Below are 16,100 nucleotides of genomic sequence, written 5' to 3'. Positions count from 1 at the left end.
ATAATTATATATTACTGAGTAATATAAACTGTATCTCAGGACTAAACTATTATTCAGAAATTAAAATGTTCACTTGAAATGTTATTCAAAATAAAAATATTACTTTTCAAAGTCATTATTTTCTAAAGGAGGCATCATAATTATTTAATACAGATTTTATACACATACACAGAGATATATACATACAAACACAAATATCTGCGTTACAGAACAACCGATATTCAGGAAGAAAAACTTTCTCCAGGTGTTTCTCACAGAGTACACATAATGTACAAAGCAGAGTATATTATGTTTTACAATATTGTGTTTTGTCACAGGATGTTGGTTTTACTTACTCGGACTGTGTAATGGATTGTGTTCTGTTTTTCATACTGAGAAACCACTAATGTAAACGTGTGGGTCCCAGGTGTGGTGAGCTTTATCTTAGTCAAATAATGAGGGCTGTTAATTCGAATTCCATCAATGTATGGAGCTGGGTCAACTACAAAAATAAAGTTTACAGAAAAGGAGACTTTAGATTCCTTTTAGAATTTAAGTTTTATGGTTAATGGCAGAAAAAAATTAAACAAGTAGACATTGATTCTGTCTTTAAAATATAATGGTATTAATGAATTAAATTATGTTAACATTAAATAGTTTCTAAAAAGCAATCTTTTGAAATACACTCAATGAGGTATAATCCGTGGTATTTGTCTCATGATGCATTTTTTTTTTTTCCAGTAGAGGATTTTAAAGTTAGGATAGCTCTTTCTCCTGAGGAAAATTTTTAAAAGCTACTATAGATAGGTAGATACATATGTATGTATATGTATTCTAAATTAAATGAACGTTTTTGCCATACTTTATATAACTCAGTGCCTGCCCTCGATACACATACAAGTGCTAATGAGGAAGACTGCCATGCTCTACTATAATTAAAAAAATCTGACATAACCAACAACTTTTCCCCCATCACTGTCCCGTTTGTCTTTGAAAGCCACCTTGAACTGTCAATAGTCGCTTTCTTACCTCACAATCTCTTCTCAAACCACTCCAGTTGGGCTTCTAGTCTACTTCTCACCAAGACTGTTCTGGCCAAGATTATCAATGACTACCAGGATGCTAAATTCAACAGTGTCCTCTCTGTCCTAACCTTACTTGATCTCTCAAATAGCAATGGATGTAGCCGTCCACTTCCTCTCTCTTGAAATATTTTCTTCTCTCGGGTTATGTGACGCTTCACTGCATTGGTTTTCCTCTTACTTCATCAGTCACTCTGTTCAAATTCTTTTGCTGGTAACTTTTCCTTTACTCAATCTCAAACGTCTGAGCATTCAAGGATGAGGTCCTGGGTATTCACCTCTGTATCTACAACTCTCTCCATAGTTGATTTATATATAGTTCATGTCTTCAGATGTCATCTATATGCCTCTGACTCCTCAATTCACATATGTCTTAGTCCTGACCTTACCCCAGAGCCCTACTCAAAAATTCAACTCCCTAGCTGGCATCTTCACTTGGATATCTAATAGGTATCTCAAATTAAACAAAACCAAAAAAGAACTTTTGATTTTACTCAGGACAAATCTACTTCTCCCCACTCCAACTCTTACCCATCTCAGTAAATGTCACACCTTTTTATTGCTCAAGCCAAAAAAAAAAAAAAACAAAAAAAAAAACAGGAATCATCTTTGATTCCTCCTCAACCCCTGTATCTATTCCATCAAGTCCTGGCAATGCTACAGAAACCCAAATCTGTCCACTCCTCTTTGTCTCCACTCCCCAGTCCAAACCACCATTTCTCACATAAATAAAAGTGTCCAAGTGGTTTCTGCTTCCATTTTTGGCCCCCTCCAATGTTATACAAAAAATGTTCTTTAAAAAAAAAAAATTAGATGCCCTTCCCCTGATCAAGACTCTCCAAAGATTTTTCATTGTACTTAGAACAAAATCCAAACCCTTTCCTGTGACTTAGAGCCTCCTGTGATCTGACACCTGCACACTTTTCTGACCTCTTCTGATACCATACCTCCTCCTGCCTACTGGCCTTTTCTCTGTTCCTGAAACACACCAATCTTTCTCCCATTGTAGGATCCCTACTAGCTGCTCCCTCTGCCTGTAATGCTTTTGCCTCTATTTCTTTGTATGTCATTCAGAGTCTTTTTCTCACACAGAGTTCCTCTTATCCCTTCTCAAAGAGGCCTTCCATGATCACCTAATGAAAGCAACCAACGAATCACTAAAACGTGACACTATCTTATTTCTTTATACAATATGTATCGCTGATATTTTTCTTATCACCTGTCTCCCCATAAACCTGTGACAGTAGGGTCCTATTTTGTTCACCAGTGTTTCTCATGCCCTTGAAAACAGTGCCTATCAGTAAGTGATAAAAAAAAAATTGAACGAATGCAAAGTAGTTTCAATACAGTATGTTAAAAGCCTCAGAAGCCCTGCAGGGAGAGATTTGCCTGGCAGAGTCTGGAAAGGTTATTATAGAAGAGATGACATTTGGGCTTGTCTTAACCAGCTTCATTAAGAAGAACAGAATAAAAAGAATATGTGGGTAGAGGGCAGAGAAGAGGGAGACTCCTGGCAGAAGAAAATGCGTGAAAAGAGGGCCAACAAAGGCCTGGTGTACTCAGGGACAGCAAGTATCTCAGTGAGGGTCCTGTGAAAAGCTGGGCCATGAGATAAAGAAGGGCAGGAAGGTTAAGGCCAGAATATAACATAAATATACAATATGAATAAAGTAAATATATAAAAGCCTTACACACCATGCTAAAGAGTTTAGATTTTATCTAACGAAGCATGGAGAACCACGGAATATTTCTGATCGAAGAAAAAGACGTGATTTCACTGTCAGAAATAAAACTTTGACAGAAATGTGTGAAAATGCGGAAATCCCATACTCCTGGAGTCTCTAAATAAAAAACAGAAGTAGCAAAAAACACAAGAAGCTTGAATACTCACCCATCTGTTTGCATGGTTTCTAATTAAATTCTTCACACTACTTACATAAAATAAAGTTTGTCATTTCTCAACATCACATAAATAAAATTTTAATGTTTGACTACTTAAACATACCTGGGTAATAAACTTTTTTCCCATCAGTCTTGTACACAACCATTGTGATAAATTCTCGATTATTTGCAAAATCATCCTAAAATAACAAAGCATCCAATGTGGTTATGAAAATGGGCTTAAAATGCTCCTTATTTAGTGTAAAAAAAAAAAAAAAGAAATCCAATTTCAAGAACATTTCTTTCAGCTATGTAGTGCTTAGTACAGTTTGTTTTTTATGAATTAAGCTTATTTCAGAAGATGATTACACTGTATTAATATATTAAGATTCTGGGGCTATTTAGATTATGGTTACCTTTTAAAGAATTAAACCTAATGAATCAACATTTTCAAACCTCCTCCAGCATATTTTAATATTAATCCCATTAAGATCTAAAGCACAGAGTCAACTCCCAAACCCTCACTAAAAAAGCAGAAGCTCCCTCACATTTTTCTCCAGAGATTATTTTTGAACAAGATTTGAAGTGTATGGTTACAAATCTCCTTAGAGAACAAAATTCATTTATCCAAGAAGACACTATTTCCAGGGCACCTATATAAATGAAACAGGCTAGTGATCAATTTACTTATCTATTTTATAAAAGTCTAATTAAATTTAAAAGAATTTTTGTATGGGATATCATTAGAAGGTTATCAGTACCTTGTCTGTTATGTGTCTACTAAGCAAAACCCACACTGCAGCGCCTCCTTGTGGACACTGTACCTCCAGTTTGTACTGGGGATTGTTGGCCAGGCTATAGGCATCTTTCACAGGTCCTTGCTTCGCATCCCAAGTACTAAAAGATAAAGTCAACAAAGAAAAAAGTAGTAATTAAATTTCTCATAGAGGTAAAATACAACATTTTAAAAAGTTTTGTGTTTTAAAACTATGAGGCTATTGTGTTTTTATTGTTTTTAAAATTTCTGGCATAACCAAGAAGCATAGAAAGAAAGCAACTATTACATGACAGTCATTTGTGGGCATGACAAGAAGAGAGAATACCGGTCTTCCTAAATTAGCGATTACATTTCAAATGGAAAAAACCGAGAGTACTATTAAGCATATTCTGAAATGTACAGAAAGTTACCTGTGAATACATGTTGATTCTTTAAAAAGACCTGGATTCCAACTCAAATAAATCACATCATAATACTGGCATAGATCATCCCATGAAATCCAAAATATCCCTGAAAATTAAACATTTTTCTTAATTTAAAAATATCTTAATAATAAATCATTTAAGTTAGTTAAATATGTTTCACATTGTTAAAGCTTATCTGTTAACATTAAAAAGATGTTTACCATTGTCTATTTTCTGAGCTGTTCGGGGATCAAAGTTTAAATATTTTTGCAACTCTGGAGTCCAGTTTTTTACATCATTTTCACTGTATCTTCCTTTCCAACGTAAGTGACTCCAAGGATTTTTTAACTGGATAAATCGCAGTCCCTATATAAAAAGACAGGAGATAACATTAAACGGCAAAATTTATCATAGTTTCTTTTATGAATTGTATCATCATCTCTAAGAAAGGATAAATTCTGAGTACTTATCAATTCTTTCCTCTCCAAATCAACTTGAAATTAATATTCTATCAGCAACACTTTCATCAGGTCACGTATCTGATAAACTTTAAACGACTGCCTACATCCTAAAGCTATGCTGTCCAGTACAGGAGTCACTAGCCACATGCGGTTATTAAATTCAAGTGTTCAATGACCACACGGGGCTAGCAGATACTACACTGGACGGCACAGATACAGAACACTTCCATCATGGCAGAAAGCGCTACTGGACAGGGCTACCCTAGAGCATCAAGCGTTTCCTCCCCGTTCTAAGGCCACTCTACTCTGGCTCCACTTTATTTCCCAACATTCGTAACTCATCTATCTTTGCCTCTATTCTAGTCTTTCTTCTCACTATTCCATCAACACTCCTTATTCAATTTTGCCTCTAAAAGCATTTGCTCATGCTGTTGTTCCCTTTTCCAGAAGGCCCTCTGGTCCCTTTTAACTACCCTTCCTTTCAGTTCCTCTTTAGCTTCTTACTCCACTGCTTGCCTCACAGTGAAGACTAAACCTGTGAAAAGAACAGATTTTGGAATCAGACTGAAATGGTACCAAATTCTAGCTCCATTATTTGATCAGCTTTATGAGCCTTGGGTGGGTCATTTACCCACTCTGAGCATTTGTTTAACTCATATGTAAAATGAAGGCTGTCTCCTTATAAGATTGTTGTGAATGTTAAATAACATATGCAAAGTATGTAGTACTCATTAATTTCCTCTTCCTTTTAATTATCATCTCCTATAAACCTTATGGAGCACTGGCGGCACAGTAGTGAAGAGCTACAGCTGCTAAACAAAAGGCTCGCAGTTCGAATCCACCAGCCGCTCCTTGGAAACCCCATGGGGCAGTTCTACTCTGTCTTTATAGGGTCTCTATGAGTTGTAATCAACTTGATGGCAACAGGTTTTTTTTTTTAAAAAAAAAATAAGCTTTACAGTGCTAACAATCTACATTACATTAGCTTAAAACAAATATTCTATCTTAAATTGTATGCTACTCATGCAAACGTAGGACTGTTGTATCCCCGATGAGACTGTAAACTCCGTGAAATGGTGACACTATCCTTTTTCAGTGGTCTCCACTAAGCATTATGGAACAGAGTGCTAAGATTGTGGTAAGTTCTCAAAAATACTGGGTATGTGTATTGAATAAACAGAAACATCAAAGACTGTAAATCCAAAAGAATATCTGTCTTATTTTAAGCAATCATGTTAGGAAATTGTATGATTTTTCTAATGATAAGTCAAATTGGGGAACTTTTTTTAAAACACGTTGCTTTGCTATTTTAAATGGTGGCAAATCGTGGCCTAGGGTATTTGTTTTCTGGACATAATAAGAGTCATTCCTCTCAGGTTATATTCCCTAGAAGCTTCAGTATACACTTCTTTTCTCTATTTCTTCTACACCATCTGTGCCTCACTCCTGTCCCATGTCAGTGAACAGACATTTAACACTTTTTTAATTCCTTTCTTTCCACAAGGCCTATCTTCTCATGGGCAGGAAATCTCTCTTAATGCAGGACTCTACCAACCAAACAAAAAACCCACGCTGTTGAGTCAATTCCAACTCATAGCAGCCCCAGAGGGTTTCCGAGGCTGTAAATCTCTATGAAAGCAGACTACCACATCTTTCTCCCATGGAGCCACTGGTCGTTTGGAAGCACTGACCTTTCAGTTAGCAACTGATAGCTTTAACCACTACGCCACCAGGGCTCCTTAGGATTCTACCATTTCCTAAAAAAAAAAGAACCTAAAGGAGAGCAAACTACTGGTAAGGTTTTCAGAGGACATTCAGATATGGCTATAGATTTTGTCTGGATAAGCAGAGAATCAGCAATTCAGAGGACCCTGAATAGAAGAAGAAATGCCAAAGAACTAAAAAATAAATATGGTTTATGCTGCAATATACCATTTCCAAAGTTATTTCCAAGTAATAGCAAAGGAAAAGCCTTGGATAGGTTCAGAAATCCCATGATGGCCTCGTCAAGACTGAGAGACAGTGGGTTGAACCTGAGATTACCTCCACAGTACACTATTTATGGAATATCATTTCAAAGAAGAGGGAAAAAAAATTACCCGAAGGGAAGATTGCTGAGGTTAAAATGAAAAAGACCTTAGAATATGCAGGTTAGAGAGGCAGTCAAACAAAAAGGATAACACTTACAAACAAGTATTAATAAAAATCTAATTAAATGAAGAAAGTCATGAATGATATAAGTTTGAGAGCAGCCTTCATCTGAGAGTAGGTCTATCTGCACAAAAGAGGCTCTAGAGGTAAATGCCTGAACGCTCAACATGGAAATATTTTCAAATAAAAGTTAGAACTAAGAAAATGTCTCAAAACATAGAGGAAAAATAACATAAAAATGTTGAGTCCAGGAAACTCTTTAAATATATACCTCAATCAAGAATAATGAGGGGAAAAAAAGCAAAACAAATTTTACACATGTGAAGAAGCCTCTAGGCAAAGATCAATCTTGACCATACTACGTGAACAAAACTGCAACCAACTTCACAGCATGAACTGTCTGCTCAAGCTTGTTAACACTGTGTTTGACCAGTAACTTTCATAGAATTACAATGTGAACATCATCATCATTACAGTGAAGAAACCTGTCACTGGGTACAGTTTTCTCTATGTACAGATACTCTAAAATGCCTGAATCTTTACAAGAAACTGCCATGTGGAATCGATACTGCATGGACAATGCTACTGATTTTTTTTTTTTTTTTTAATAAAACACTTAAGAGATGGTTATTTGAAATTTTCATTTTACCACGATTTGGCAATTTTTTAATGTCTTCACGTAAAACCATGGGATGCCTATTTTTCTCAGAAAAATGTCATCTGTCCAGTTTCCTTTGAAGAATAAGAATGTCTTATTATTCAAAGTAAACGACCCAACGGTCACAGAATTTTCCCTCAAATTCAAGCTTACTTTCATAATGACTGTTTCGTTATCTAAATTTAAATCTTGTCATTATCCTTCCCATTGGCTACCTATTCATTAATACCTACCTCACAGGATGTTTCAACAATAAAAGTTACATAGAGAGCATATTTAGCACAGGACCTGCCTCACAGTACTGAACAACAGTGACTGTTATTTCCAATGCTTTCACTGGTGTTTGTGGCAAACTACATTTCTCAAACACACACAAACCTCTCAGCTTATTTTACAAAATTTTTTACATTTTTTGATTTGTCAATTTTTATGCCACTTTTAAAGGAAAATATAATTCTATGCAGAATGGCTGTGGTGCAAGACTAAAATGGCTGATTTAGAAAGTCTTGAGGCTATAAATTTAAAAATGTTGCAATGGGTCCCTACTGCCTTCATAATTCATATAATTCCATGTTCCTCACAAGAAAAACCAGTCTAATTAATACACATGGTACCCTGTTATTACTGACTGATCACTACTTATTCTATAAACTTACACAGAGGGAACTGGAACACACTACTAAACTTTCCACTGACTAGACAGCTTAGGTATTATACCAGCAGGGAAAAGAGCCTTTTCTTAATAATCTTTATATTTCTAATCCATTGAACCAATCCATTTTCCAGCTAAATATAACTAATCAACAATCCGAGAAGTAATGAAGTCAAACATTCCAACACCTGAACACAGGTGTTACAGAGAAAGCCTGCTAGCAGGCAAGGGCTGCTAGGAAGAGCAACGCTTGCTCACGCAAACCCATTGGTATCTTTCTTATGCCTACGTATCTCCTATTTTTCATCCTTTCACAAATATTTACTGTCTACTACGCTCTAGAGCCTAACACTGTGCTAGCCCCAAACACTGGCATGCAGCCCAGAACCTCAGGGCAGCATATTCACTACGACCCTGGTACTCTTTTAGAAAAAAGTTATAAAGGATTTCTGTTCTATCATCAATATCTGTGCTATCACTGTCATTACATTTCCCATCTTTTTATTTCATAATTTCTAACGGTTGCCAAGTCATTTAATTAATGAGAGGAATGGTTTTAGAACTCTGTCTAAAGCTTGATATGTCAGCATTCAGAAGTCTAACATGTCATTTGAAGTCCCTGAATGTCTTATTATTAAACAAAAATAAGAGAAAAAAATTTAAGGCAAAACCTTGAATTCTCTAATATCTAAAACAGCATATGCATGTGTGGGAACCAGACCCCACTTCTCTCCTTCAGCTTCAGTCATCACTCCGGTTGATGCAGTGATAAGGACATCCCCTTTGTGAAATCTGGAATGACCCCAAAAGACAAGTAATTAAAGAAAAACGCATTTGTCATCTCAGATCATACCATTTTAGCCTAAGGCTTACATGAAAATTTTCACAAATCTGAAATCTTTTCTAGAATGTGCTACCCCCACAAGAACTTCCAACAAGAAGTGGATTCTATTTCACACCATATTACAGAGTAAAACACCTGCACCGCACCCCCCACCCCCACCCGTTTTAGAGAACTTAATTCTCAGGTACAAACCGATCATCAGTGAAGGAAAGCAAACGCTGGATTTTCCAAGAGTTTACAAATAAGAGTGACAATGTGAAATAACAAATGCACTTCTCAAAACAAGGGACATCATTTTATTTATCAAATAATTGAGCTTTCCAGTGTTGCTATTAATGTGTATTATTGTATAGACAATTTTCTAGTTCCTGTGTTATCTCTTTTACATTCTCAGTCTTCTCTTTTCCCACTTTTCCTCAGACTTGACCAGTGCTTAGGAGATGCAAAATAATTCTTCTATATTACAGATTCTTGACTCAAATATTGTGCATTCTCTACAGTTTGGATTAACTGTAATTATCACTGAAGATAAATGAAGGGTGACTGCAGCAAGTGCATAAAGTGAAGTCTATTTTAAAAACAATTTCCCTAATAACTGAAAATGACAGCTGTGCAATCCCTATTCTAAGTAAGGCACAGTGTTTTGAAGCAGCCTCTTTTACCACCAAAAAAAAAAGAAGAAATGTTTACCTTTGGTAAAGCATTCTGAAAGAATTGTCCTTACTGAAAGTCTGGCTATCTGAATGCATAGCAATCCTTTCTGGTATCCACCCAGTCAGAGCATGAAGATCAATATTCTGCAACATAAACACTTTTCAGAATTATCAAAGTTGTTTTCAAGCTCTTAAATAAATCCTCAGGGTAGCTATTAAATTTCACTGGTTTAGTATAATGATTTTATAGGAATAAGTCTTATTTAACTCAAATTCCTACCTGACTTAAGCACATGCTTATCTTTTCCCTTATACCCTTCCCTGCTCTTCCTGAATACAACAAAATTTTTTTTTAAACTGGTAATTATGATGAAACCTCAAAACACATAACAAAAAAATTGCTTTGATGATGATGACAGCCACTCATCATTTAGTGAGTTCTTATGAGTCACTGTGCTAACTACGTTTTACATACATTCTCACTCTTTATTTTTCTCTTTAAACTAGACTGGGTAGATTAACAGGCAACGGAGTAGAAAGATAAACTGAAGTATCTGAAGGACTATGACTTATATGTTCTTTGCCTAGCATTATAAAAACCAGAAGGGTGAAGGAAGCCTGATATTAGGTAGGAAAACTAACCTGATATGAATGATAAGTGATTAGCATACATACATTACTTCATTTAATCTTTACAACTCTGAGAGGTGGTAGTATCTTCATATCACAGACAAGCAAAGAGACTAAGAAAGATTAATTACATTTTCCGAGGCCATAAGCTGGTTAGCGTCATTATTCAAAGTTAAGTCAATTCTGGCTTAGGCTTAGCTGTTTACTTCATGCAACTGAATAACAGTAGCATACACCTCAATTTTAAAGGTTAAGTTTAACCTTTAACTGAGGTTAGAAAAGCAAAAACAAACAAACAAAACTCCTTGAACCTGAATCTACAAATTGAAAAATATATAGGAATGACATTATATCACATCCCTTTGATGTAAACAGGCTTCTCTGGAAAAGGTTCACTGTGTTAACTGGCACTGTATCCCAACATAACAGACACATACATTCTCGGCTTTCCTGAATACAGAATCCATACAATGTGCTATCCTTACACAAGAAAATAGGTACCCCTATACTAAGGTGACTGGGTCAACATTTTTCACAGGTTGATAATTTCTCTTTTCCTTTAAACAAAAACATCATTTATAATTTTTAATCTAAAAGAGTCTTATTGGATAACATAAGTCTGTGTCTGGATCATCCTGTTACTTACTGAATTGGATCCAGGGAAATCATATCCTCCCATGACCTTCATGTATGCTTTTTCTATGAGAGAAACCCATAATTCACTTTTGTTGTTGGAGTAAGAACAGAGCAATTCTCCCTTATGATCAACAGGTAACTGGTCATCAATTATCACCTGAATAAAGAGAACATTAATTTTCCTAAGTGGTACAAAATACCTTAAAATCTTTTCTACTGAGGGAAAAAAAAAAATCTTTCATATTGCTAAATAAAAGGTACAATGTGCCTATTATTGTAGTAGTGATAATCTTACTTCTAAAAATCTGATCAATTATAAAATGTGTATGATGTCTTTATTCAATCTTACAAACTAATTTCACTGTCAGGTAACAAACTTGAGTCCACTGGTTAAATGGTATGGAACTACCATCAAAATTATTATGGATTTTAGAAACATACATTACATCTAAAATAATTACAAAAGGGCCTCATATTAAGGTAAATAACATTACTGTCTGTTATTTCAACCACGTGAAATAGTCTATTTCTGCTCTAAATCTGCAAAAAGACACATACTATGTATAGATGAAAAACTTGAACATTATGGCTAAAAATACATTTAAGTAATAGAAAAAATAATTACATTAGTAATCATTAGCTCAATGTTACTTTTGGAACTTTTTATAAATTTTCCCCACTTTATAAGACTTCATACTTGTCATGAGTTTTATTTTTAATTATCAACATATGATGTTAGTGGTTGTAACACGACTACCAATAACACAGACTCAAAATCAACTAAAATGACTTTAAAAATGTCTACACAAATGATTCCACTACCAACTCACAGGTGGGGAGAGGAGAGAGAAGATGGTGGAGAGACACATTACTCACCTTTCTTGGGACGCCATTGAGGTGAAGTTTTACCATATACTTTCCACATGGATTGTATTCTGGTTCACCATCCTTATTCTGAGGGTAAATTATGCTTTTGTAAGAAAATTAAATATTGAAATATTAATATTGTTTTAGCTACTACAGAATGTTTTATTTAGACACGCTACTCTCTTGATAATTTTATAAAAATAAACATGAGAATAACTTCCTGTAACAGGCCTAGAAAAAGAATTTCACCCTAATTAAACTGCTCGTTTACTAAAAATAAATGAAGAAAGTACCCAGTAAGATAACAAACAGAACATACATTTCACAATATTCTGAAAAGTGCTCAATTTTAAGTTATATACTCTGACCAGTACATGCCAAATTTGGACCAAATCAAGCATACTGAATATTATTTGTCTATCCAAAGTGGCAAGTAGCTTGAAATTAAGGACTGTATCTAATTCATCTTTATACCCTCAGGACCTAGCACACAAAACCACTCAGGAAAAGCTGAGTGAAAAACATGCTGTTGTGTGCTGTCCAGTCAATTCCGACTCATAGCAACCCTATAGGACGGAGTAGAACTGCCCCCGTAAGGTTTCCTAGGCTGAAATCTTCATGGGAGCAAATAGCCAGGTTTTTTCTCCCGTGGAGCAGCTGGTAGGTTTGAACTGCTGACCTTTTGGTTAGCAGCCAAGCTCTTAACCACTGCACCAGGACTCCTTATGAAAAGAGCACACTGTTTAATTTTTATAATAAATGATTTTAATCTAACTTTTAAAAACTGAAAGGAAAAGTATTTCAATAACATTTTAGTACATTCTAATGCAGTGCTAGCAACAAAAAAATCATTTTATATTTTCCAACAGCCACATTAAAAAAGTGTGAAGAAAGCTGAAATTTTAATAACATATTTTAACTCAATATATCTAAAATATTATCATTTCAACATGTAACTGATATAAACCTTTGAAATATTTTCCATTTTTTCATGCTAAGTTTTCAAAACTTGACGTGTATTTTACAAGTACAGCCCATTTCAAGTGCTCACTATCAACCTGTGGCTAGTGGCTACCACACTGTATAGTGTTAAACTACTATATATATGACACAATTTTACTTTGACCAATTTCATTAATTTGAAAATATATTTACCCCACATATTAACTACATGTGTGTATGCTCTTAAACTGTTTCACCACATCTTTCCACATGCACAAATCACCTGCTGAACCTCTACAGAAGGGTTGTAATATTCTGAGTGATATGTTTTTCCCCTTCCAACAGAGATAAGGCCTGAGTTTTTAATTCCTAGGAAAAGAGGTAACTGTCAGATGAAAAGGGCTAGAGGGACAAATACAAAATTTTACCTGGTAATCAACTTCTTATTAAATCGTCTCTCATAAGCTGCACTGATAGCCAGGGATGCCACAAAGGAACAATCTGATACTATTGTCTGTTAGTAAGAAGAATTTATTAATAAATTAATTTATGGCAAAAATAATAGCAGTATTAACACAAACATACTAAGCAATGCACCTTACTTTAAATACCTTCCTGACTGTTACTTGACTAGGAAAATACTGAATAGAAATGCCATACTGCTGACTCACAGATTTTAAGTCCTACAAACTCCTAGACAAGCTAAGTATTTCAGTGGAGTTAATTTAGAATAATTAGATATGGATAATATATTCCTTATATAGATAATAAAAAACACTCATCGAATCACATCATTAATATTTACTGACACAAAATTAAACGCATTTTTTAAAAAGTTTATCATAATATGATCATTTAAAATGAAAATGCACATCAAAAAATTCTTTTTTTTAAATTGTACTTTAGATGAAAGTTTAAAGAGCAAATTAGTTTCTCATTAAACAGTTAAAACACATACTGTTTGGTGACACTGGTGGCCAACCCCATGACATGTTAACACTCTCCCCTTCTTGACTGTGGGTTCCCGATTACCAGCTTTCCTGTCCCCTCCTGCCTTCTCGTCCTTGCCCCCGGGCTGGTGTGCCCATTTAGTCTCGTTATGTTTTATGGGCCTGTCTAATCTTTGGCTGAAGGGTGAACCTCAGGAGTGACTTCACTACTGAGCTAAGAGTGTCTGGGGGCCACACCCTTGGGGTTTCTCCAGTCTCCGTCTGATCAGTAAGTCTTGTCTTTTTTTTCAATACATCAAAACATTCTTGAATCACAGTATTTAAGGACCATTCTTTTTATATTAATGTGGAAGACAGCCATGACGTCAATGCAAAAAAAGACTGCAATAAAGCCACACCATTTGTCTGCCACTGGAATGTTTTATATAAGCCCAATATTATCCTAACTTTTATATCCATTCTCTTACCAAAGGTGAAATTCAGATTTTCAAATTTCTCATCTGCAAGCACAAACTGATAAACAGTCTGTATGAAAATTGGTATGGTCCAATCAGTTATTCATATTTCTATTATCTCAGTATGTTTAAGGATGAGTCACTGGGGCACAAACGGTTAAGTTCTCGACTACTAGCTGAAAGGCTGGTGGTCTGAACACACCCAGAGGTGCTTCAGAAGACAGGTCTGGCGATCTGCTTCTGAAAGGTCACAGCTCTGAAAGCCCTACGGGGCAGTTGTACTCTGCAAACAGGGGTTGCCATGAGTGGGAATCAACTCGATGGCAACCAACAGCAGCAACACGTTTAAGTCAAAATGTGCAGAATGAAAAACCTTTCCAATTATACTAATGCAGCTGAACATATCATAAAGATCTAGGAAAAAATTCAATCTATATTTAAATCACTTTAAAATGTTTGCTTTCATAGGAAATTAAGCAAAATGTTTACCTGCTTTATGCTAAAACTGGACACAGTGTAAATCATTGTAGGATTGTTGGTGAGGTCTTCTGGTCGTACCCATTTGGAAAATGTAGTTTTCTGTTTAGGTGATAATGGTAGCTTGCCCCATCTATCACTGTGGTAATAATAATAATGATAAATTAATCTTAAAACGTAACTCAAAACCAAAATTAAATTTCCTAGAGAATTTTTTAAAAATTTTTAAAATTTTTAAATATAGTGATCATAGTTATACTTACATCATCCTAAAATAACTCTCTGGTCAAATCTGGCTCTTAAACTTAAAACTTTGATTCCAGTCAACCTGATCATCTTTCTCAATTAAAAAAAATATATAGACAGATAACTGAAAACAGAAGACCAACCTAAATTCGTTCGTATCTGCTTTAAGAATATAAAAGTTTAATTTAGCATGGTTATGCGCGGGAAAAGGAGCCTTGGTGGCACAATGGTTAAGCACTGGGCTGCTAACCGAAAGCTTGGTGGTTCAAACCCAGATCTCAGCAGGAGAAAAGACCTGGTGATCTGCTCCCATAAAGACTGCAGCCTAGGAAACCCTATGGGGCAATTTTACTCTGTCCTCTAGGGTCACTATGAGTCAGAATTGACTGAATGGCACATAACAACAATGTGCTCAGGAAATTCAGTTTCAATAAAATAGAGCTATTAACAACAGGAGAAGCTGATTCATTCAGAAGGACCTCTTTTCCTGTTCCGTCTTTTATCTTTGAATTAAAAAACATTTACTGTTATTTTTCTCTTCTGATTCTCACTGTAAAACAACCTAGAAAACAAGGAAAAATTTTACCACAGAGTAGTTAACTTTAGTATTTACTCATGATTTTTCTCCAAAATTTAATTAATTTAGTAAATACTTATCGAGTACCTACTACATGCCAGGCACTGTGGCAGGCATGGGGGTACAAATTAGTTAAAAGAGACATGGTGTCTCCTTATGAAGCTTATAATCCAGCATGCCAGACAGACATTATGCAAGTAAGCACAAAGAATAAATGTAAAATTCCAATTGTGACAAGTGCTCTGCCTAAATTAAGGGAGCCTGTATGGTTTGTTTTACTTTTTTCAATTACATTATTTGCATTTCGCCATGTTATTAAACTCCTTGAAATGTTGTTGAATTCCTTGTTCATGGCTGTATAATTGTTCTCATGGCCATTCTATACAATATTTTATCTTTTTAATTTATCATATTGTGAGCATTTTCCCACATTTTTTTAAGACTTGTTTTTTATTGGTAGCATAATATTTGACTGTATGGGTCAATACTGACATATTAGTGGATATTTAGTTTATTTCAGTAATTTTTGCTGTTAACAGGTGCTTCGATGAATGCTCTTACTACACAGATTTTTGACTGAATTTTGATTCCCTTGGGATGACTAGAAGCTGGGTGCCCTGAACCAGTAAGTATTTTTAAGGCTCTTAACGTAATCTGGCAACATCTTGGAAGACTCTGCCAACTAACACTCTTATTAATAACTTTTTCTTAAATTGGATCGTACTAGTAAATTACACTATCATTCTACTTCATTTTTCTATTTAATTCCTTTATTGG

General features: G+C 35.1%; 1 protein-coding gene across 3 annotated transcripts in view; it reads right to left on the bottom strand.

Annotated features, from left to right (window-relative positions):
- Positions 1-16,100, bottom strand: part of CAPN7 (calpain 7) — a 34,774-nt gene that overhangs the window by 3,824 nt on the left and 14,850 nt on the right. For all 3 annotated transcript variants that reach the window (XM_023739513.1, XM_004385259.3, XM_023739514.1), the window contains exons 7-17: positions 14,513-14,639; positions 13,047-13,132; positions 11,686-11,779; positions 10,820-10,966; positions 9,581-9,687; positions 8,718-8,838; positions 4,346-4,490; positions 4,131-4,230; positions 3,704-3,839; positions 3,067-3,142; positions 336-481 (exon numbers count right to left, since the gene is read on the bottom strand). In XM_023739513.1, coding sequence (XP_023595281.1) covers positions 336-481; positions 3,067-3,142; positions 3,704-3,839; positions 4,131-4,230; positions 4,346-4,490; positions 8,718-8,838; positions 9,581-9,687; positions 10,820-10,966; positions 11,686-11,779; positions 13,047-13,132; positions 14,513-14,639 — 1,285 coding nt within the window. The remainder of the gene's footprint in view (positions 1-335; positions 482-3,066; positions 3,143-3,703; positions 3,840-4,130; positions 4,231-4,345; positions 4,491-8,717; positions 8,839-9,580; positions 9,688-10,819; positions 10,967-11,685; positions 11,780-13,046; positions 13,133-14,512; positions 14,640-16,100) is intronic.

The sequence above is a fragment of the Trichechus manatus genome, unplaced genomic scaffold, assembly GCF_000243295.1.
Source record: "Trichechus manatus latirostris isolate Lorelei unplaced genomic scaffold, TriManLat1.0 scaffold00136, whole genome shotgun sequence".
NCBI classification, from domain to species: domain Eukaryota; kingdom Metazoa; phylum Chordata; class Mammalia; order Sirenia; family Trichechidae; genus Trichechus; species Trichechus manatus.
Note: the sequence above shows the minus strand (reverse complement) of the source record. Positions and strands in the feature narration are given on the sequence as shown.